Below are 24,981 nucleotides of genomic sequence, written 5' to 3'. Positions count from 1 at the left end.
TTATCTTAGTAGTTCATCAGCTATCATTCTAGATTCATTGATTTATGAGAATATTATTTTCCTTGGGAGGTATTTGAATAGAATTGGAATGTAATAATATAGAAATGGATTCAGGATAGGGATAAGGAGAAGAAGAGGAAATAACCAAAGATTTCACAAACTATTTTTTAACATCGCTCGATGAGAAAATGGATTAGATTCTATAGGATCAGATTAAACCTATGAGACTTAAGGAATGATGGAAGGGAATAAAAATTATAAAGAAAAGAAATCAGCCTCAATGGATCAGATTAAACCTATGAGACTGAAGGAATGATGGAAGGAAATAAAAATTAAAAAGAAAAGAAACCAGCCTCAATGGGTAAATGGATCACCTAACAACGAATCTTCATAAACCAAGATCTACGAAATCACCCCTTTCATCTGGGAGATGAAAGGGATCCTACGATTCAAGCTTGTCCTGTTTTATACTTTTTCGGAGGCCTGGAGAAAACTGCAATCAATAGGTTGACAAGCCTCCATTCTCGTAAAGGACAACTTGAATTTTTTTCTCCTTTCCATAGGGACCAGGAGATTAGATCTAGCCATAACAAGAATGCTTGATATAAATAGGTTTGAAAAAGGATTTAAGAGAGAACCGCAAATAAAGTAATCTTCATTCACCATCATCCAAATATTTATGAGAATATCTGTATGGATTATATGGTACAAGCTACACATGGTCACCAATAGCCCTCCCCCCAACCAACCTCGACCCAAAAAAAAGGGGAAGGGGGTACAAACAGGCATTATATTGGATCCTCTAGGAATGTGGGAAGTTGGCACCCACAAAAGGCAGCCAAGGTTTACACACCCCTCCGCGATTATAATTTACAGATAACACAATGAGAACCTGCAAAAGCTAGGGCAAAGAGCTTGAAATGATTACAAAGGAAGTATTTGCAAGTCAGAGGGTCGAACTAACCTAGTACTTTCCAGGTTTGTTCTGTCATCCTGAAGAATTAGAACCTTCAGAGTCCCAGATTCCCTTAACCACGCAGCTACCACAGGCCCTGTTGATATAAACCGCCCAATATTGCACTTGGCCACATGGAAGGGAGCACCAATTCCTCTAAGGAGTGCCCCTATAGCTCCTCTGAGAGTGCCACCGCCAGCTACTTTGCTGTGTTTGCCCCAGCCTGTCAAAATGCTGCACAGAAACTAAGATCTTTAAACCTCAAATCTGGAAGAAACACTACCAGTGGTATAGATCAATAGAAAGAATATCGCAGCCTTGGACTTTTCTGATTGATAAATTATCAAGAAAATCAATGCATACCTAACTAACTTTGGCAACTCATGACCTTCAAAAACAGTAGAACGTATATTGAGCAGCCAGGCATGAACCATTGCTTGAGCAGCACCAGAAGACATCAGATGCAAATCCAAGCATGAGTCACACCACGCATTCTCCCATACATGGCGACGTTGCCCTTCAAGCACAACCAACTGGGCCCCTTGTTTCTATAAGAAAATTAAATAGGACAATAAGAGCAGTTTTAGAGTTGTGTTTGACATGCAAAGCTTACAACAATATCAAGGGAAGGGAAGCTGGATTAGATCCCAGAATTTTGTTTCTTTATTCCTCTTGTTTTTTGTTTTTTTTTTTTTTTTTTGGGGGGGGGAGGGTATTAATGACAACAAGAATGCATTTGAAACAATGACATGGTTTTATTTAAGGGAAGATAAATGCACTGAAGGCTAACACTTAGAAGACTAACACTTTGAGCCACAAAAATGAACTACAATGAACCTAGACATAATGTAGGAGGAGCACTGTTGTTGATTGTAGATGTTCAACGCCCTCCTGGTTTTGCCATGTCTCCCATGTAAGTCCCATTCTAAAGATTGTCTACAGAAAATATGCATAGATTAAATGATCAAATATTTTAAGTACGCATTATTTTGTGTGTTTCATGAACTGTATTCTGAGCTAAATTAAAATTTCTACAAAATAAAATTCTCTCAACCTCAAATTCAAAATCAAACTCTACATTAAAAAGATGGATATTTTAACTAGTGATATCTGACATGAGACTTTTATCAAGTTTCACAAAAATTAGCAACTCCAATTCTAGCAAGACCAAAGAGGAAGGAGGGAACTTGGGCCATTCCACTAGTTACATAAAATAGGAACATCCATCCACGCACCAAAAAAAAAAACTCATTATTGGGGAATGCCCTACTTTGTTGGCAAAACACATAAATGCAGAGTCGTAAAAGCATCAAAGGACCCAAAAGTGACATGCTTGATGCTTTTACATAACATAAATAACTATGGAAATAAAGCTCATGACCCAACTGACCAATATAGAATCAATCATTTCAGAAGTGCCGTAGTATAAAAATGAACGACATTATACTGCGTCACAATCATGCACAAACTAGGAATACCTGACCAAAGTGCCACAGCACGTCAGTTAGAGCATTATAAAAGGCAGATGCTGTAGAGGAGTCCATGCGCTTCACTTCATCAAAGAGAGATTGAGCTTGAATCCATACTTTCTCTCGACAGCCCATAAGAAGCCCATGTGCAACACCATATACTTGATTATCAAACAACCGGAGTTCCTCTAACAAGATTGAAGCATCTTCAAAAGAATTGCAACGGCTGGCACAGAGAGGAAATCAAATATGAATGCATGATATGATATAGGTGCAGGATAAGGTATAAGTGAATTCGATGAAACACAGTAAACAAAGCAGTACGGATTGCAAAAGGAAGAGCTTGGAGTAGGCCAGCCAACCACAACTAATGGGAAAACTAATATACTACCTAGAACAATGGGCGGGCCCCTAGGCCAATTGCGACCTCAGTGAAGCAGAAAGAATTGCCAGGAAATAAATCCCTGCCTTAGCACCATAGCACCATAGCACCATACTAACTCGCGTCCACCTAATTACTCATACACATTAGCATTTACTGCTTTTTGGAAATAAATCTGAGTACGATGAATGCCACCTCACAAATTAAAATTTTAAAATATCAACAGATGAACTGTTGAGGGGAGAACCAAAGCCTCAGTCAAAAACCCAACAACTGCTTTAAGTCTAGAATATTGCTAGTAAGCAACCACTTATTGCAGTTCTTACTACTTGTATTATTGGAATAAGTACACAAAGTTAGAAGAGCAATACTCTAGAGGAAACACGATCCAATTAAATTTAAACAGGTAATAGTTGAAATTTGAGATTGCAAATAGATTACAACTAATATATTACTGGCATAAATATCAATAAATTAAGACAAGCAATGGAAAAAAGATCCAATTAAATTTAAAAACTCCACAGGCAATAGTTGAAATGTACAGCCTTAATTTTCTTGTCATAATATAAAGAGAAATACTTATCTTGCACTCATATCTTCACTACCAGTGCTTTTCGTTGCAAAAAGAGACTTATTTCTATTGGTTTCCATATGTTTAAGGGGAAACACAAAAAGAGCGTAGGAAATTGATTGTAGTAGTTTCCTAGGCAACAATGATTTGACTGGAGTTAGCAAAAAACAATGAAATTAGAAACGGGTGAACGTGTCAACCAGTGGAAGCAGTGGTAAATGCAGTAAGAGCAACCAGTCATAGCTACATAATGGGAGGCTAGCAGCCATAGTGGCCAAAGATGTTGATCACTGGAAGTAACAACATATATACTGGTGGTTAAAATAATATAAGTTAGGGTGACAGGGTAACAATGCCAGCAGTGATGTGAAGAAGACAATTGGATAGCACAGAGCTGATCGGAAGGAAGCCAGGATTTGACTCTTGGATTTTAAAAGCAATTATCACATTACCCTTCTTTTCAACTTGAAGAGTGCTTAACCCAACTTCCTCTACCAAAGCTAGAGTTTACACTCCTATTGTCATGTGACACCTGTATTACATGCATAGTTTTAGGAATTAAACCAAGCAGAATATGAAGTAATCAAAAAATTGAAAAATAAAAAAAAGTAGTCCTCGTCATTATTTATTGCTCTAATGGTAAAAGCCACTCTCTGTGGTCTTAGAAAACCTCCCAGTTAAAGAAACTATTCACTCTCTCCAGCTTCATCAGACCTTTTGAATTTTGAATTTCAAACATCAGAATCCCTGGTAGACTACAGGTTTCAGGGTATCCATGGAATCCTCCATATCTGACCACCCCTAGAGTGCTGGTCCTCTACTCCTCCCTCTCTGCCCTCCAGATCTAAGTTTTGTAGCCATAATGGTCTCTTCTGTCATTGTGACTGCCACCGGGAACCCCAAAAAGCAGGAGACACACACCATGTTCATTGCTTAGTTGAGTCAAGATGACATGATCAACGAGGCCACTTTCTTTTGCCAGTTACCACCCTGGACATGGCTTGGTTGGCCCTTCATGACTTATGGAGACTCAGAAGAGGACCTTGGTGTGGTAAGACTATCAATTTCTTTTATGATAATTGGATTATAAATAATAACTTCCCTGGATTCCAGGTGTCACACGATTAGAGGAAGCATAAACTCCACCCACTTATAGGTGATTAGTGTTAGACGTGTTTGCACATTTCATTAATATAACTAGCTTTACTTGTTCAAGGGTAGATACTCTAATTTCACACTTGTTTGACATGATAAAAAAGGAAGAGATTTTCATTAAAATGATTATTCAGAGTCTACATGCTAACTTTGGCGGTTTATTCAGTTTGGGGACTCCAAAACCCTATCCCATCTTGGGTTTTTTGTTCAGTGGCTCACATTAGTAGACTTTAATCAAGCTTTCTGAAGATATTCTCATAATTATTTAAAAAGTCAATAACTAGTTATGGTTTAAAGTTATTGATCCTCTAGTTCTTTAGTCTAGATCAAAATTAAAACCTTCAAATGTTACAATAATTCAGCAAAGCAAAGGAGTTCAACCAACACTAGCTAGATGCCAGAATTCTAAGCTGAGCTTGCAAGGGGGAAAAAGACCATGTTTGAGTACGGTAGCATATAGTATAGTATAGTGACAATTCAAGGAGCTTGACATCCTATTTGTGTGTGTGTTGGGGAGGGGGGGGGGCAGAAGTTCTTGAAACAGACACTAGCATGCAATGCAAATATGACATGGTTCACCCTTCAGTTCATAGTTGTCACGGCGTTTAGGCGAACCAAAGCATTGGAGGGGGCCTGGACGCAAGGCAACCAAAACACCCACCTAGGCGACCAAGGTGACACTAGTTGTCAAGGCGCATGGATGCCAAGGCTGTCACCTAGGCAACGCCTTGACAACTATGCTTCAATTTCTAAATGCATTAAGAATTATGTAATAAGAGATGCACAAGTTTGTAAAGAAAGGTTTACCTGCAAGCATTTAGAATGGCAGAGAAGGTGACAACATTTGGTTTTATTTCCAGTTCATGCATCTTATGAAAAAGACCCAAGATACATAAGATCTCTTGAGACTTTCGATTTGAATCTTCCTTTGAAGGATGCACTTTTTCAGCTGCTAGCTTCCCAAAAAACTTAAGAACCTGGTTATCCCCTTCTATATTTTCTCCCATGATTTTAGAACTGTCCTCAATATTTGCATAATTTAAAGATTTAGGATTTGTTCCATTCATTCCATCAGTTACATCCTCCTCAAACTTTGCAGTTGCTGATTTTCCAAAGGCATCAATTATTGAATTGTACGTAACAACATTAGGACAAATCCTTTCTCTCGTCATCTCATCAAGCAGGGACATGGCCAACTCCACCAATCCATTCTTACATAAGGCATCAATCAATGCACTGTACAAAACAACATCTGTCTTCAAGCCTGCCTTCTTAAACTCTCTAAAAAATTCCATTGCCTCTTTGTACAGACCACCTTTGGAGTATGCATCGATCAACGTAGAGTAAGTCAAGACGTTAGGAGAAATGCGTTCTGATTTCATCTCTTCAAACAATTTCTTAAGTTCTTTGTACTTCCCTTGTTTCCCATATCCATCCAGAAGTGCATTGTAAGTAACAGCATCTTTCTTAATCCCCGACATTTGCATCTCCTTGCACACAGCCAAAGCTTCCTCAAACCTACCAAGCTTTGCATAAATGGAAAGCAATGTGTTATATGAAACTCGATCCAACCCAATGCCAAGGAGCTTCATCTCGTTAAATAGATTGAGTGCTTCATCTAATCTTCCGGCCTTGGCATACCCATCAATCAAAGTGCTGTAAGTCACCACATTAGGCAACACATTTTTCTTGGATATTTCCGACAGTATCTGGTAAGCCAAATCCATTTGTCCACCTTTACAAACTGCATCCAAAAGCGTATTATATGTGAAAATATCCCGATCAATGCCCCTAAAAGTCATATCATTGAACAAGTTCATCGCCTCCTGCCACAACCCGCCGCGACCACAAACAGCAAGAAGGGAATTAAAGGTGATTCGATCGGGTTGAACACCGTTGGCCACCATCTCATCGAATATTTTCACCGCCTGATAAAAATCTACACCTCCTTTCCCACAAGCATCAATCAGAGAATTGTAGGTCACCAAGTTAGGCTTCAGACCAGATTCCTTCATCGACTCGAAAACCTTAATGGCTTCCTCGCAAAACCCATTCCTTCCATACGCACTAATCAAAGCAGAAAATGCATAAACAGTATTACCGTAGCCTTGAACGTTGGCAGTATCGAACACACTCTGGGCAAGATCGACCCGGCCCAACCTACCAAGAGTACCAATCATGGCACTGGCCAGTTTACCCTGCTCGTTCCGCCTTCGCTCCCTCCGGACCGCGAACTCGAAACATCGAATCGCCATGGAGCATTCCCCGCGATTGCCTAGCTCCCGAAGCAAGAAGGAGTAATCTTCAGAACCAGATAGCTTGGATTCAAAACTCAGGAGAACAGATTCAAGAGCGTTATCATCCCCAGCGAAGCGGATAGCTTGTTGCAGAGCTTCCTCAGCAACAGAGGTGTGTCTGCTACCCATGGCAGTCTTGGGGCGGCCGAAGTGCATCTTGGAAACAAAACGAGTAGAGCGCCGGCCACGGAAGTCGGGACCGAGTTCGGATGTAGAAGGAGGGAGTGGTGACAGGGTTGGGAAACCAGGGTTACGAGAGAGTATGGGAGCGTTACCTGGTTTTGCTGCATTTCGGGGTACATAGACCTTATGGGAGCTCCAACGATGGGTTTGATGGTGGTTGTGAGGATGGTTTTGTTGGACGATGTGGTGGTTTTGATAGGGTTTAGTTGAAGTGATAGAGCAGTGAGGGGGAGTGGAAGAAGCCATTAAAGATTTTCACGGAGACTTCAAAGGGACCAAAGGATTATGGTCAAAAAAATGTCAATGGAAACTTTCCAGTTCAGCTCAGAATCTTCCAACAGAGACACAAAGTGGGTTTTTTGCCCTTTATTATCCTGATGATGATGATGATGATGATGATGGTGTTGTGCTTGCAAAATCCAGTCTTCCGAACTTCCGAAATCTACAAAACCCAGAAACCTTATCTCTCATGCGTCGGCTAGTTTTCCTTCACCAAGTAGAGAAAAGGTCTACTGGTTATCGGATCTGTTGGACTTCCCACGGAAAGAATTTTATTCGTCAAATTGACATTTTTGTCACGTGGGCCCAGGCCCCAGGCCGCTTTATTTTTTTTTTGATGGGCTATTATGGACCTAATTCTTTGGACAGAAAAAGCTGGGATCTTTGTCCCCTCCAGTCCCTATCCGGTCCAATTCTTCCAATGCCTCTAATAAAGGGGGTGCAATGATCACCTTATCCCTGTTCGGGTGGGTTTCACCCTCTCTTATTACAGGCACTGGGAGAACTGGGATAGGAAGGGAATTGGAGGAGATAATTTTCCAAAAGGTTGGGTATGATAGCGGTGTACCGTATGCTAGCACCATTTGTGTCTATCTCTCTCTCTTCCGATCTCGGATTAGGTCAAATGACGTGTACCGTTCTTGGGACCTGATCTGATCTCATTTGGAATCTTTAGGCTCCACAGGTCGGCTCAAAATTCTAAATGAATTTGAATTAGGTTCCAAGGATGGTACATGTCATTGGACCTGATCCAGACTCCTCTCTTCCTCCCTTTGAGGGGTAAGGGATTCATTCTTTGGATTAGGTACTTTCCTATAGACATATCTTTACACAAAGACATGACGATGTAAAGGGTAGAACACATTCCATATTCTCTCTCTCTCTCTCCCTCTCTCCCTCTCTCATATCGAGTTCTTCCATTTTATTTTAATTTCATTTCTAAATTTGAGCACAACCCCAAGGTATATTTACAAGGGCCTAGTCAACGAGTGCACATGGACTAGTAGACCAAAAGAGGTTTCATCTTAAGATACTAGTTCATACTAACCCGGATGCATCAATAAGAGGGAATTAAGATCTTAAAGAGAATGAACGGTGACATTACGCAGTTCCACCGATTTCTCCTATCCTTGTTCAGATACTATGATTGCAGTGAAGAATGTGACATACTGTATAGTGCTTCATCAACATTTGATGAAACAATTCTCTTCAGTATATTTTTGTACAACATTGCAGGGAAGACATCATCATAGCTCATTTTCTAGCCATTAGAGCCAGGCGTTTGAGGGAGACTAAGGCTGTGTTTGGTATGCATTCTTGGGTACATTATGGGTCTAGAACAACTTTTTTTTTTTTTTTTTTTTTTTTTTGATAAAAGGTGTCTACAACATTCCATAAACCTGCTTTGGAGTCTCATGCTGCAATAATCTTCCATCCCTCAACCATAATCCTACATATGCTTCAGCAAAAAAAATATGATCCAGATTTGACAATTAATTTTGCGTTTCATTAGCAAGCATATCAAAGAGCTTTCTGAGCAGTGATGGTAAAAAAAACACATACAAATTTCTTCTAGGAACTCTTGCCATTCTGGCCAAGAGAAACACTGGGGGTTCCAGCCTTTTCAGCTAGCTTCTTTCCTACTGATGCTAGGCAATATTCCACATTATGCCTTGGAATAAAGAAGGTATGGTTAAGACAAGACTTCTAAACTCCATCATATTTCCACCCTTGCTTCATGAACGTAAGACAAAAATCCAGCCGAGCCAGTTTATGAGTCCCAACATCCATTGTCCTATGAAATCCCCAAAAATATTTGGGCAGCAGGTCCCGTAGGTTTAAGAACAGAGTTAACTACAGACTGATCATTCTCAGTTTTTTTTGGTCCCAAATCATTCTAGATCCCACTTCAACACATTCAGGTGTAAAAACCATCTTAGGAGTTGTTATCACATCATATTTTATTTGTTAAAATACTAGCAGAGAAGGCTCACACAGTCTAACTTATGTTAAAACTATGATACAGTACCACTATGAAATGAGTAAAAGAACTCGCTCTTTTCTTGGGCCTTTTTTTTTTTTAAGATAGTGTTAAATTATTGTACAATGCAGCCTTTCTGGTTGGGTTAGTCGTCAATGGAATACCAATAGCATAAGGGCAAAATCCAACCGTGAGATCATAATAATCGGTGATTGATGCTTAGTGTAAATCATTGCTGGGAAAAACTTCTTTTGATAAGTATTCTACTGCACTTGAGGTGTCTGCATGAAGAGATACTGCATAAAACAAAGATTTAATCAATATTTATAAAACCATGTTTTGGATGAAAGTCAAAATTTATTAAAACCATTTGGAGTACAATATTGGTAGTATTGGATGACAAGGTTCAAGCTTAGCATCGAGTTGCATACCTCAAAGGATTTGCCAGATCTTTCGAATTCTAGCATGCTTAGAGCAACTTCACAGCTCTGAGAAACAATTGGCTCAGGATCCTTTGTGAATTCCACAAGAAGCGCAATACTGGTATTATCTAGATTATGACCAACGCAAGAGATTAAAATGTGAAACAAGAGGATAAAAGAGGGGGGGGGGGGATTGATGAGCTTAAAGGCTTGTTGCACATAATGCAAATGATTAGTCAAGACAAAGTTCAATAGAAGGAAATATGTCTTGACAATCAAGTACAAAGCTGAATCAAAGAGACCACACTTCTGCAACTTCAAGGGTGGCTGCTGACTTTAAATAAATCAATGTTCCTACACTACCACAACAACTAGAACTGTTTCTCCGATAAGAAGAAACTACAAGGAGAAAAGGTTTCTCATGAAAAAGGGTCATATTTTGCTTTTGCTCGTGTTAACCCCCAACATATTTGAAACTTGTAACTTAAAATCTCTCTTCCAATTAAGGAAATACTAATTTTTTATTTTTAATCTAAGGGTAAATACTAATTTATCTTACTACCCTTTAATTCCAGTCTCATATCAAACACAATTGGCACCAACAAAAAGGGATTGAACTAGGTTGTGTTACTTTTCTACAGATGCAAGTTTCTTACACTTAGTTTTCTCTTGGGAAAATTACCAGATTATCCAAAAATGGATTCCAATTTACCAAAATACCCACCCAATTTACCCAAGACAAACAAGGGTATAACAAAACCACCCAAAACAGTGCCTGCTATTGGTACCACTTTGATTGGAGTCCTCATGAGAAAGAACTCTCACTTGAATCAGATCAGGTTCTACCACAGTACCGCCCCTTTCTCTTGTTTGAGAGCTAGAAGAAGACATATTCTGTTATTCTCACTTAAGGTCATATTTCTGAATAATTATTAATATGCCTCCCAGCCTTAAATTGCATATGTTTAATCCCCAAACCTTCCTAAAATAGACCGCATAAAATCCTAGAGAAGGAAGGAGGATTGTTTAGTTCAGGAAATGTTATAATCCCCTATCAGTCATATGGGGGGCTGATCCACATTGGTTACGGAAGTGATTTGGTGTGGGTTGATATGGTCTTGGGTTCCCTCACCTTGTAATCCAGTTTATCGGGTTGAGTTATCCCAAGGTCCGTATCAGCTTGGTACCAGAGCAGCTGATCCTCGTTCCCAACCCTCGCAAGGAAGGGGCGACCTGGTGCCAAAGTGGAGCCGCTAGGAAAGGGCTACCCGCTCCGCTGCCATGCAGAGACCTTGGAGCAGAGTGGAGCCGCTTAGAAAGAGCTAGCTTACTTGGAGTGGGCCACCGTGGACGTCAGTTCAGAAGTGTGGTGGTATGTTACGATCCCATATGAGTCATATGGGGGGCTTATCCCACATCGGTTACAGAAGTGATTAGGTGTGTGTTGATATGGTCTTGGGTTCCCTCATATCGTAAGCTGGTTTATGGGGTTGAGTTCTCCCAAGGTCTGTACAAACTGCAATGAAAGAAATGTCAAAGTTACTATGCCGCTACCACTAAGGATCTCTTTAAGCATGGAATGAAGCATCATGTGGCAGCTCACGATGAGAGCTTCACTACCTTCTCCTACTCTGAATCTTCCATCTCTGGAAACTAGTTGTTGTTCCATCCGATCATTCTCACTGTGTTCATCACAGAGCTATTATCATCCCACCAACTAAAAACCTTAATTGAGGACATGTTCAAGGACATCTTGTTGTCTTTGTAATCGCAGGCTTCTATGAGAAGCTCTGGATTTCTTCCCTGATGTAGGGACAATTCCTTGGACTGGCCCAAGCCCGGATTTTGAGTCCATAGGATAATTTAATTAATTTATTTATTTCTATTTTTATTTGGATTTATCTTGTAATTTCTGTTATAGTTTTATCAGGCTAATTAGTGATAGAGTTGGTTTAGGATTTTATTTCAGTTTATGAGTCCAAGTTAGAGTCAAGTTCATTTTCAGTTTTAGATTACAATTAAGAGTCTTCTATTTTCCCCTTTATATAGTAGTTTGTAACCAACTTAAGATTCAGATTTGGAATGAAAGTGATGCAGATTCATCACCAAATAGGGCTTGTTTCATTGGGAATAAGTCTAGGGTTGGGTTACATATATGTTGGGCCCTTGATCCCATGGGTTTCTAATGTAATAGGCCACTTTTATGGGCCTAAAATATGGGTATATAGGTTGCATACGGGATTAGCCCAATACTTAGTTTATTTTTATGTTTTTTAATTGAACCGGTTCAAATTGGTAGCATCCAATTGGTTCAATTTAAGTGATCATGTGACTTGGTTAAGTGGTCATGTGACAACTTAATTGGTCATGTGATGTAAGTTGGGCTGGATTAGGACTCTATAAGTCCAGACATGTTTTGAGTCTATTTCCTTTAGTATTCTAGTTTTCAAATCAGTTCAAGTTACCTAATAGGTTAGGGATGGGGTTAGGCCATTCCTTTTTAGTGTCTAAGTCTATTTTTTAGTCTTCTATATAAGTTTGTAAGGGAGGCCAGCATTACACACGAATTTAATTAATGAAAAAGCTTTTGTTTGCTGCCATAGCTGCTGCTCTGCTCTGTTGAGTGAACCTTGTGAGTAATATCAAGGCTACCTTGTGGGTAATATCAAGGTGAAGGGATTGGTGGACTCCGATCGACTCCTAGCATCTTGTAGATCGGGAGGTCCTTCTTCTTCTTCAATCAAGCTTCCTCAACTTGCTGCTACTGCAGATCTGCAGATCCGGTGAGTTGTTTGTTAATTTAGTTATTCCCTTCATCCTCTAACCTAATCCACACCCCCCTCCATCCATCAACCCTAATTCTCCATTAAACCTGCACTCCTACCTCCACTAGGATTCCCTCATAACTCCAGATTTAGCCTTCACTTTCAAACCCTACTTCTAGCCTACATTCCCCACACCACTCCCCACACTCGACCTTAACCCTAGCTCGTAGTTTCCACTTTAATCCCTCCATTCCCCCATTCCATTAGACCTAAAAAACCTGCAACTAGATTCTGCCCAACTGCAGAATTTTAGAACCCTTCCAAACCTTAATATTCTTATGCCATTAAAGCCTCCTAGACCTGCATATTAAAACCCTATAAACCCCATTATCATTATTCAACCTTAACCCTAATTTCTGTCCTATTTAGCCTAAGCTGCCCAATCGGCCAGCCTTGTTAGGTGAACCCATTACCCTGGCTCCTAGTGGGATTACTCCTACCTAGGACTACATTAGAAAGTTTTTTAAGGTTTACGTTATCAGAAGGGTGTGAATCAGGTTGTGTGACCTTTTCTCTTCCACTCTTGTCTCACCATTCTTCTCTCTTCTTCAATTCCTGATCTCCCCTCTCCTTTCTTCTCTTCTGGCAACAGTAACAGTCCAATAGAAGTTAATCGATCTCCCTGGGATCTTGTCCTTTTGGTCTCAAATTTTGGGAGTTACACCTTTATATTTGGGCGATTCATCCTGTAGCATCTGAGACAGAACCCTTATTTCAGTTGAGAGTTCTAACTTTCAGGTCTGGTTATTGAAGCTCTTCCAGGTTCAGTTTCAGCCATTAAATACATGTAAGCACTTGTTATTCTGGGTGTATGTTGGTTGGAGTCGATATATCAGTGTGTTACGATCCAAAGTCAAAATCTGAGGTTGTATGGACAAGATACATCTTCCAAACCAGGCTCAAGTTTATCGCCATTACTGTGGTGTCGAAGGTTTAAGACAATCTAACGTCCCAACGTGGTTGCCTCTATAACTCCTTTACCTTCTATTACCCAAATTATCCCTTCCTTTATCCCTTTATTCCCCTTAGTCCTTATTTTACATACCCTCCCAAGTTAGTCCCTGAACAATAGATACCAATCCCTATCACACCCTCGTCTCTTTACTTAGCTAACAACCCCTTTGAAATCTCTGGTATATTATGAGTTGCCAATGGTTATTAGATTTGAGCTTTTTGTTGATAGGGTAGGCCCATAAGCAATCCGAACAGGGTTCGGGAGCCAGATCCGCATCATTTCCAACCCTTCCCCTCTTAACAGATTATAGTTATAGAGCACTATTACAAAAGAGAGAAGAAATACAAAAACCTAAGAAAACAGGGATTTGGGAGGGGGCGATAAGAGGGTTGGTAATCTGGGAGAAAATGAACCCTCTCACAATAGAGCAAGAACAATTCCATTTTGTTTTCCCAATTAAATATGTAAGAGGAGGGGTGTGGATCCCTTATTTTTATGCATAGTTATCAAGGCGGGAAGGCGACCATGGCATTTTAGAGGGTCAAAAATTCAAGGCGGCCAAGGACCCTGGACGCCATGGTGTCGTCTTGGCGAAGCCTTGATAACTATGTTTTTATGCATTTTAAAAGAAAGGAGGGAGTGCAGGATGGGCTGGAGGTGGTACCCTATTTTGGTGCATGTTAAGAGACAGAAGGGAAGGGCTGGAGGAGTCTCTACTTTTGCACGTTTTAAGGGAGGGCAAAAACATACGGATGGTAGGCATATTAAGAGAACTAGAGTAAGCCGGGGAGGAGATGATTGGTGTTGACTTGGAGGCGTCCCCGTTCTTCTACAGACTCCGTCTTGCAACAATGAAGCTGCTCCTATGATCGGTTTTCTGGCGAAAATTAGCCAGAGAAGGGTGCTTGTGTGTGCTTGTGTGTGTGTGTTGAGAGAGAGAGGAGGGTAGATGATGGTGACAGGCAAGATATGTAGGGGGCGAGCTTGATATGTATGTAGGATAGTGTACAGTGGACACTGTTTTGGGTATTTTTGTAATACCCATGATAATCTTAAGGTAAAGGTAAATCCATTAAAACAAAGATTAGGTGGGTAATTTTTACTTTTCTATTTCTTACAATATTTCATGAATTATGTCAGCAAAACAAAAAGAGATTCTCAAATAATTTTTTAGACCAAATGCATAAAAAACATGACATCATGGGTTCACAGAAATAAGTTAATTAATTTAATAAAATTCAGATGCTACCCAAAAAAATATATTGATCTTGCATGTCCAACGAACATAACTGTGAAGTAGTAATAATAAATTGAACTTCTCTTCAACTAAATCATACCACGCAATAGAACAGAAGAATCAATCAACAGAAAAAATGAAATTATCAAACACCACAAATACCTGCAATGGATCCAAGTGCTTCAGCAGCTTCATGTCTAACCATTGGGTGCTCATTAACATCTTTGAGTATCTGAGACAGTGTAGCAGCAGCAGCTTTATTCTGAAGTTGGCCCAAGACATAAGCAACCTGTAAGGTACCAACAGGTGAACATCAAGGTTTGAAGTTGGCTGAGGAAAAAAAAAGATTTTGGTATCAGGAAACCATAACAGTGAAACATGTTACACATAAGCCCACTAATAGTTAGGCACTTAGGATTTTATACACAAGTGGCTGTCATTTTAACTAAAAAACTAGAAGTGACCAATCACCATCAGCGCCAAAAACTGACATTCTAGGATTGATGTCTTTCTGGTCAAGAAACAGTTGCAGTGAAAAAATCAATGCTTAACTTATTCAGGTGACTGGTAAATTTATTACCAAAAAAATAAAGTCAACAGATAGTTGACCAAGGGTTTTTGATGCTCCAGCAACCAAGGCTAAAATGGTTAAAGAAACCCCAACCGTGTTTGAAACTGACTATAAAAGCTCTAGAAGCTATTAGAAGGGTTTCTATTTTCTGATTTAGTAAGATACAAGCAGTGCTTTACTAATTAGAAAGTTTTCTTCTGTTTCACAGCCTAAGGCTGAAGCTCTGCTCCATAAATAGAGGTCAATACATGCTTGTAACAATACAATTGGATTAATGACAATTTACAACTGCTGCACTCAAAAACTGTGTGAATCACAGGCTCTAGTTGAGTGAATTTCTACTAGTTTTTCTGTTGTTTTCTTCTGCTTTCCCCTTTTCCAGTTCCATTAAAAAACAACTCAGGCTTAAGCTCCTATCAAATGAGGTCAATTCTGCATGCATTCTTATATGGCCTGCAGATAACTGTTTCCAAGTTCAATTTCAGCTAATTTGTGTTGCTCAATATATCTCTAATTACTGCTTAGTTTTCTCTCAAATTTAGAATTCATTACCCTGTTATCACTCTCTCAGAGTTCAAACCATTAAACTCTAGTTTAATCCCTGTTATTACTATATTCCATTACCCTGCCCTGTTTTTGTTATCACCCATTTCAGCCCTGTGGTAGGAAATAGTTTGGTACATGAAGCCAAGCCGGGATCTGATATATATAAATCATATATTATATAGATAATATCTAAAGTTATCTTTTTCTGGAACTGGCCTGAGAAACCTGTCATCCTTTGACCACTGTCAGGTCTGAATACAAGGGCGGGCCACTAAACCCAAATATTCTGACCCATCTGATCAGTATATTTTGAGATATAAGAAACCGATTCTTCCCTAATTTGTAGTTGTTTATTTTGGTGATATTCTCATATTTATTTCTTGTGATTAACACACTAACCATGTGCATCAAGTTCTTGAAGTATTGCAAAGGAAAAAGCTTTATGAAAATCTCAAAAAGTGTGCAAACTGATATATCTTTTTTGGGATTTGTTATTTCTTCTCAAGGTATGCTGACAAGGCAAAAATTAAAGCAATTGTGGATTGGCCAACTCCAAAGTCAATCACTGAAGTGCGGAGTTTCCATGGATTGGCAAAATTCTATCGGCGGTTCATCAAAAAATTTAGCTCCATTTTTGCTCCAATGACAAATTGCTTAAAGGTCAAAGAATATTTTTGGACTAATGAGGCAGATGAAAGCTTTAATTTGATAAAAAGGACCTACACTTGCTTTACCCAATTCTAAGCAAGGATGTAAACGGATAGTCGAAAGTTCAAATTCGATTAGCATCGGTATCCATTTAGGGGTATCCGTATCCGAATTCGGATAATCCAGAAAAAAAAATTCTATCTGATTCGAATATATATCTAAAAAATATTAAAAAATTAAATAACCAATGATCTTGAGGGTTCTGGAAGGTTCAACAATTTCTAGAGAGCAAGGAAAAGAGCTAAAACAACTGAGAGATATGGATTGAGAGCGAATCAAATCCGCCGGCATGCAGGAGGAAGGTCCAAGTTACACAAATCAGGGATGTAAACAGATAGTCGAAAATCCGAATTTGATTCACATCCGTAACCGGTCAAGGAATTTCGGGATCCGATTACATCCAATCCGTATTCGATCCGTTTACATATCTAGTTTTGAGTAAATCTTTGAAGTAGAGTGTGATGCATCCTACATTGGGATTGGGGGCATCTTAAGCCAAAAGGGACACCCAGTTGCTTACTTCAGTGAAAAACACAATAATACTAGGATGAGATACTCTACTTATGATCTTGAGTTATATTCCATGGTGCAAGTCTTAAGGTTTTGGCGCCATTATTTGATTTACAAGGAGTTTGTTTTATACTCCGACCATGAAGCACTTTAATGTAGAACTGAATTTAAAAACCCAAAATAGAACCAATAAACTAATCAAAGAAAAGTTCAGCTTAAGGAGATTATAAATAACATAAGACCAAATGCATAGAAAGGGCTGGAATTCAAATCGAGTTCAATTAGTAAGAAGGAGAATATTTGCTGAAAATTAAAAATCAGTCTAATGGTGGGATCAGCCAATATGGGGCAATCAGGACCTAGGATAGGGGTATGTTGCCAAATCCAGCAAACAAACCATAGGAATGTAGTAATCGATACCTAGGATCGAATCTCAGATAAAACAGAACAGTAAACCCAAAAAATCAACTGAGTATGATAAAAAGAGCAACCCAGTGCACGAGGCTCCTGCTACTGCAGGGTCTTGGAGGGGCAAATGTATGCAGCATTACCCCCTGCTTCGCAAGAGAGACTGTTTCCAAGTTTTGAACCTGCAACCAACAGGTTTTAATAGCACAACGTAACTGTTGCGCCAAGGCTTGCCCACTGATTCAGTAGGATATTGCACATAACAGAAACTAAGGGGATAGGGACAGAATGGGAAATTCAGTACAAATCCAGATTAGCAGCTCAGATCTGATAGATCATAGAATTTCTGGTCGAGTTCCTCTTCTAGGGCTTAGAACAACTCCTAAACAAAAAGGGATGATCCAATGGCTGGATTCCCTCAAATTAAATTTGTGTCAAAAAAACCTTTGTGTATGAATTCCAGATTCAGATTACTAGTTGCAAATAACTAGAAAAATACTTATTTGTTAATGGAGGGGAAGGTTAAGGAAGAAGAAGATAGTAAAAGAAAAATACCGGGCTTCACACCGCAAGGTGGTTGGAAGGATCAAACACCAACCTGCCTTGATCGAACACAAGGGATCTTCACCAATGGAAAAGAGCAGCAAAGACAAATCTTTTCATTAATCAAAATTCATGTGCAATGCTGGACCCCCTTACAAACTTATATAGAAAACTCAAAAACATATTTAAACACAAAAAACGAAAGGCCTAACCCAACCTTTAATTAATAAGGTAACCTATAGAATCCCAATCCAGTCTAACTAAAACACTTAATAACCATTAAAATAAAGAATAAAGACATTTAACTAAGTAATCCCAAATGCCGAGTCTCTACCCACATTATAGGCCCATTATAATGAAAAACCCATTGGACTAAAGGCCCAACAAGTATAGAACCCAACCCTAGGCTTATTCCTAATAAAAAAGCCCATTTTGGTTATGTATCAGCATCTCCCTTAGGTTTCTTATGTTAGAATTATATTTGGAATATAATTTCATATTCCCTATTATGGACCAATATTAAATAAAGTAAAACTCAGGCTAATTATGGTATTGGTCTAATTAAGGGGGTCATTGAGTTATATTAGGAATCCTATGTGGACTGGCTTTAGTGTGGGCAGATAGATTCCTATTGGGATTGTGATGAGTTAGACCCTATAGGAATTACTATATAAAAAGAGCTAGGTCCCCCCTCTACCCATCACTACTAATTATTCTCAATTGCTACTGAGGAGGGCATTCTTGTAAGAGAGGGAGATATTCAGTGTTCATCATCCCTGTGCATTCGGTATTCTCATCAAGCCAATTACTTTGGGAATAGAGGGGAAGCACCTAGATCTTTGGTATTTATTTTCCGCTGCGATCATCGTCACCATGGATGCGAAACAAGGTTGGTGGCTCTATCTCTGTTTTTTATTATTTATTTGATTGTGTTCTTAAACGCCCTATGGAGATCCTGGCTTTGGGGATTTTGTCCTTATTCGGATCGATTTAATCTAACATCGCCCAAAAGCGTCTTAATGTTAGGCTTGATGGGTTTCTTATATTCAAGAATATGACGTGATCCATTACAAATACAGGACTATGAACAAAGTTGCGAATATGCTTAGTCACAAGCTTTGTCTTCTCAAGACCATGTCTATGAAGTCATTGGGTTTGAACAATTACTGTAAAATTATGAGACTGACCCATACATTGGGAAAATTTGGGAAGAATTGATTTTATAATTAACAACAACAACAACCATAACCTTATCCCAACTAAATTGGGTCAGCTACATGGATCCGATAGAGGCTATGACAGTAAAAGAAATAAGAGAAGTAAAAGAAAGTAAAAGGAAGAAGAATAGAAAATAGAAAAGGAAAAAGTCAAAGCAGCATCCCAGGAACATTCCCCTACAAGGGGTCGACTACACGGGTCTTTGTCTTTCAAACAACTCTATCTGCGGTCATACTAGGATCGAGCCCTACCACATGCATATCCTTTCTTACCACTTCTCCAATAGTCATTTTAGGCCTGCCCCTTTTAGCTCCGTCAAACTGAATTTGGTCACTCTTCCTTACCGGTGCATCTAAAGGTCTCCGACTCTCCCTTGGACATGACCATACCAACTCAAGCGGCTCTCACGAAACTTGTCTTGGATTGGTGCAACTCCCAATTTGGTTCTAATACAATTATTCCTTACTCTATCTCTCCTGGTCTTGCTACACATCCTCCTCAACATCCTCATCTCCGCTACACTCATCTTATCTATGTTACTCTTCTTAACCGCCCAACATTCTGCTCCATAAATCATGGCTGGTCTTATTACTGTCCTGTAGAATTTTCCTTTAAGCTTAATGGGCATGCGTTTGTCGCATAACACTCCCGATGCACCTCTCCACTTCATCCATCCTACTTTAATTCTGTGGGAAACATCATCTTCTACATCACCCTCTTTGTTAATGGTTGACCCCAGGTATCTAAAGCATTCACTTTGTGGTAGCTGTCGCTCCTCAAGTTTCACCACTTCATCACTTCTCCTGGTTTGACTGAAGTTACACATCATAAACTCTGTCTTTGTTCTGCTTAGCTTAAAACCTCGTGATTCCAAGCTTGATCTCCATAACTCCAACTTTGCATTAATCCCTTCCACTGTCTCATCTATCAAAACAATATCATCTGCGAAAAGCATACACCAAGGGACCTCATCTGGGATGTGTCTGGTTAAATCATCCATGATGAGTGCAAACAAAAAAGGGCTTAGAGCTGATCCTTGGTGTAATCCAATTGTAATAGGTAATTCACTACTTTGGCCCTCTGTAGTTTTGACACTCGTCACTACACCCGCATACATGTCTTTGATTATATCCACATAGTTACTTGAGCTCCTTCTCTTCCCTAGGACCTGCCAAATGAGCTCTCTAGGGACTCTATCATAGGCCTTTTCTAAGTCAATAAAGATCATATGGAGATTCTTTTTGAAGGCTCTAAATATTTCCATAAGCCTCCTTAAAAGGAAAATAGCTTCTGTCGTGGATCTCCCTGGCATAAAGCCAAATTGGTTCTCCGATATAACAGTTTCTCTTCTTAAGTGTGCTTCAATGTTTACAATTAACAATTATCTTAAAAAAAAAATTTTGCAAAGATTATCTTTGAACTACATTCTAGAGGGATTAGGAAGCCATTTTGGTAAAGACAAAATCATAGCTTTGGTTAGGAACAGTTACTTTTGGCCTAAACTAAACCATGATATAGAACGGATTGTCCAACAATGCTTTGTGTGTCAAAGGCCAAGGGTGGGACCCAAAATGATGGGTTGTATTAACCTTCCATGGGAAGACAATAGCATGGACTTTGTTCTTGGGCTACCTAAAACTAAAACTCAACGAGGCTTTGATTCAATTTTTGTAAATGTCAATACGTACTCAAAGATGGTGGCATTTCATTCCATGCAAGATAACTTCTGATGCTTCATATGTGGCTCATCATTTCTTCAAGGAAATTGTTTGAATTCATGGCCTGCCAAAGAGGCAAGGACTATTACATTGGATCGTGACACAAGCATAGTTATCAAGGCGGGAAGGCAACCATGGCGTTTTAGACGGTAAAAAATTCAAGGCGACACCACCATGGCGCCCAAGGCAACTCATGAGTCATTTTTTATGTACTCTATGGAAACTCATAGGCACCCAACTCTAATTCTCAAGTGCCTATCATCCACAAACTGATGTACAGATGGACAGGGATTAATCGTTCTCTTGGAAATTTTCTTCGTTGCCTTGCAAGTAATCATCCAAAGCAATGGGATTTCATTTTATCTCAAGCCAAGTTTGCCTAAAATAGATCTAAATACTAGTATACACAAACGACACCATTTGAAGTGGTCTATGGACGAAATCCTAGCCATATCTTGAATAGGTTATCTATTCCTTATCAGGGAAAGGTCAGCATAGAAGTGAAAGAACTTGTCAATCAAATCAAAGAAGTGCAAAAGCAAGTGAAGACCCAACTTCATAAGCCAACAACCGCTACAAAGAAGCATTTAATACTTGGTGACGACATCTCGAATTCAAAGGAGGAAACTTGGTGATGGCATATTTGAAGAAAGAGAGGTTTCCAATGGGTACATAAAACAAGCTCAAGCATAAGAAGATGGGTCCATGCCACATTCTCAAGAAGCTTGGGTCTAACGCATATCTTATTGAGCTACCCAATGGAATTGGAATTAGTCCCATTTTTTATGTCGCCGATCTCTATCCTTACCATGGAGATTCCAACCAACCCACATCCAATGTTGGGAATGAAGCTTCCACTGACAGATCTGTCCAAAATTTTGGAAGTGCTTGATTTGAGGTCCATTACCACTAGAAATGGGACGTACACACAATATCTTGTCCATTGGAAGAACAAGCCCGATTCGCAAGACACTTGGACTAGTAAGCAAGCCTTGAAGATGCTTGATCATGACACATGGACGAAGATAGTCATTCCAAACTAGAGGACGACCTCTCTCAAAGTGGGGGAGAATGATGACATGATGGACATATAATGCCCATCCTTTTTTTTTTTTATAAAAAAATCCCCCAATGCCCCAACATCTTTCTTCTCCTCGCTTCTCAACATCTTTTTATTTTTTTCTTATTTTCCCAATGCTCCCCAACAGCTCCCTCCCCCAACGTCTCTCTCTCCCTCCTCCATTATTATATATTTGAACCTTGCTTTAAAAGAGATTAGTGAATACTTTTGTACCCTTTTACCTTTGGATGTGCTTTGTAAGCCCCATTGAGAGCTTGAGGTCCTCTAGTAGTGCGAGGATTCCCACACTTAGGTTGAGAGAGTCCCCAAGAGACCCAGAGTTAAGTGGTCCTCTTGGAGCCTTGTTCTTTTGTACTTGGTTCTTCATTTTGCAATCGATTTCTCTCCAGTTTCTACCTTACTGTGCAATTTCACATTGAGCGGCATCAATGACGCTTAGAAGGACCCTTTTACTTTATAATTAAAGAATTATATTTCCATTCTATTAGCCCATCCATATTCAATTGTCGAGATTTAAGGAGTCAATTCAATTGGGTGAATCAAAAGTCATTGTTGTCTCGACTAAGCAGTTATGGATGAATTGACATTTCCAATTTGAAATGGACTAATCCGGCATATTTTCCACATTCCTAGGAGTGCTTCTATGTTTCTGCTTCACAAATATGATATTTTCTGGGCATCCATAATATGTATAAAGGCCATAAAAATATAAAGGAATAAAGCACAAGACAAATCTCTTACTGGAACTTAAAGAAGTTTGAAATACCTCATGTCGCAAGAGAGCACTTTTAGCAGCCAATGAATCTATTATAGCACTCACAGCTCCATCTCCTCCATGATTTCGAAGGGCAAAAAGGGCGGCATATCGCTCATACATGTCTTTTTCTTCATTCAGAAGAACTTCCCTAAAATAATCTAACTTGAATTAACTAACCAGTAAACTATAACAATGCAAAAGCAGTGGAAGAATGGTTAGTTATATGCATACAAACCTAAGTTCACCAACAGAAGAACTACAAGATGCAGCTTTGGCAGGATCAACAGACAGAAAAGGTGATGTAGAAACTGCAGGTGTCTCATTGACATTATCAATATTCTTCTGCTCTTCAATTCGTTTGAGAGCTAGCTCACATGTTTCTTGCACCTCCTTTGCAGGATCTGACACCAAGCTCTTCTTTAACAGAGGAATATTACTCTCCAGCCCAATTGCAGCAAGAGCTTCTGCTGCCTATTACAATATATCAAACTCGTAAGGGGAAAAAAACATAACCACAAAGAAAAATATCAGTAAATCGTCATTCAAGAAAAGTAACTTATATACTTGCCTCATGCCGAACAATTGGATGTAATGAGAGATCCTTAAGAACCGCTTCTAAAGCAGGTACAGCATCAATATCTTGCATTTGACCTAGTGCAAATGCTGCCTCGTGCGCAAGCAGATTTGAAGGATCCCTAGTTGCTGTAAGCCCAAAAGTGATGCATCAACAATTGAAATCAAGTACCAAACTGAATGAAACTCTTTAAAACAAAAATGTTAAACATAATCCACTATAATAAATCTTTACAACTTCTGTTGGTACAAATTACTCTGTTCCTTAAATCTTTGTTAAAAGTTGCTGGTAAAACTAACAATTCATGTTTGAGAAAAACCATGGATCACCATATGGGTGATCTTCCAAAATCACATTTGACAGCAAATGCCCTACTTCCTAGATGATGTTGGGTATTCTGTTGTATGTCAATTTCACATTCATCAAGTTCAATCAATTACCCTCGCATGTAATAGTATACCCCCCATGTAAGTCCATGACCCCCCGCAGTCATGTGCACAGAATTCGTAATCATTAATTCTTTCAATGGTTTATTTTACACCTGGCCTCTTGAATTGAACTGAAACTTGACATGTAGGCAGAGGACCTTGGGGTCATCCTGTCCGTAAATTTTGGGCCCCATCAGAACTGACATGTGGCAGATATTTGCATTTCATAAACTTCCTCTCATGGACGTCCCATGACAGGACCCTTCCTTGTATTTCATTGCACGAATTCAAAAAGAGCAATCTGAAAAAGTGACAATTCCAAACCTACTTTTTTCCATAAAATAAAATTAAGAAAGATGACAATTCCAAGTTCTATTAATTATTCAGTTGAGGAATAGCATCAGATATGGACAGAGAAGGGGTAGCCAAAATGGAGAATCAGAACCCATAGTGAACTAATTTGTGATCCTTTAACTATCTTTCCTTGATTATATCGCTTAAAATAAGACCAAGTTTGCTACTTGAACGTCCTAGAGAAAACAACCGTCAGCCACAAAGATAGAGGATTCGATTTAAGGTGTCAAGCAAATCCTTAAAAAATTATCTAGCAAGAAAAAATCCAACTGAAATTAAGAAACTTGATATTGCCACTGAACTTTACCAAATTAATGTTTAAAACAGAGGGAGAAGCAATTAACCAAGTACAACAAGCAAACTGAATTCAAATAAAAGCATTTAAGTAGAAGTTCAATATCTGAAAAATTCATACAAAATTGAAACTTACCGCAGACAAGGGCCTCTCGTGGACCAGGACCTCGAAGGTTGCGAAGTGAGAAAAGAGCTCTGAAACGCTCCGAGATCGGTTGGTTTTGATCCAGCAACCGCTCACAGAGGAATTTCTCCGTTTCTGGGGATACGTCAAAGCAATCCCCCAAAGCCATTGTTTTGTACATACAGAAACCTAAAACTCCGCTTTAGAAAATGAAACCAAAATAAAGTAACAAAGAGAGGAGGAGCTGTACAACGACTCAACGAAGATAAAAAGGCAAGAGAAAAACAGGGTTTTAAAACAAGGAATCGGTATCTTACCAAAAAACCAAAAAAAACCAGGAATCGGTATCGGTATTGGCTTGAAACCGCATAAACTGTATATATTGCAACAAGGTCAGGTTGGGCCGAGCTTTTTAAAACCCCAGTCCAACCCTGAG

The 24,981-nt window shown here is 39.2% G+C and overlaps 2 protein-coding genes across 2 annotated transcripts; both read right to left on the bottom strand.

Moving 5' to 3' along the window:
- Window positions 1-846: 846 nt before the first annotated feature.
- Window positions 847-7,335, bottom strand: LOC122671369 (pentatricopeptide repeat-containing protein At2g31400, chloroplastic-like). The gene is made up of 4 exons (XM_043868532.1): window positions 5,340-7,335; window positions 2,434-2,650; window positions 1,319-1,503; window positions 847-1,189 (listed from the first exon to the last, which is right to left on the bottom strand). Exons 1-4 carry the CDS (start codon window positions 7,256-7,258, stop codon window positions 925-927), a joined length of 2,586 nt encoding a protein of 861 aa, XP_043724467.1. The 5' UTR covers window positions 7,259-7,335; the 3' UTR covers window positions 847-924.
- Window positions 7,336-9,332: 1,997 nt separating this feature from the next.
- Window positions 9,333-24,776, bottom strand: LOC122671217 (deoxyhypusine hydroxylase). The gene is made up of 7 exons (XM_043868329.1): window positions 24,558-24,776; window positions 23,340-23,473; window positions 23,007-23,242; window positions 22,781-22,919; window positions 14,874-15,000; window positions 9,704-9,822; window positions 9,333-9,568 (listed from the first exon to the last, which is right to left on the bottom strand). The coding sequence occupies exons 1-7, from the start codon at window positions 24,724-24,726 to the stop codon at window positions 9,536-9,538; spliced, it is 957 nt and encodes a 318-aa protein (XP_043724264.1). The 5' UTR covers window positions 24,727-24,776; the 3' UTR covers window positions 9,333-9,535.
- Between the last annotated feature and the right edge of the window lie 205 nt (window positions 24,777-24,981).

Source organism: Telopea speciosissima, chromosome 8 (assembly GCF_018873765.1).
Source record: "Telopea speciosissima isolate NSW1024214 ecotype Mountain lineage chromosome 8, Tspe_v1, whole genome shotgun sequence".
In the NCBI taxonomy this organism is placed as follows: Eukaryota; Viridiplantae; Streptophyta; class Magnoliopsida; order Proteales; family Proteaceae; genus Telopea; species Telopea speciosissima.
Note: the sequence above shows the minus strand (reverse complement) of the source record. Positions and strands in the feature narration are given on the sequence as shown.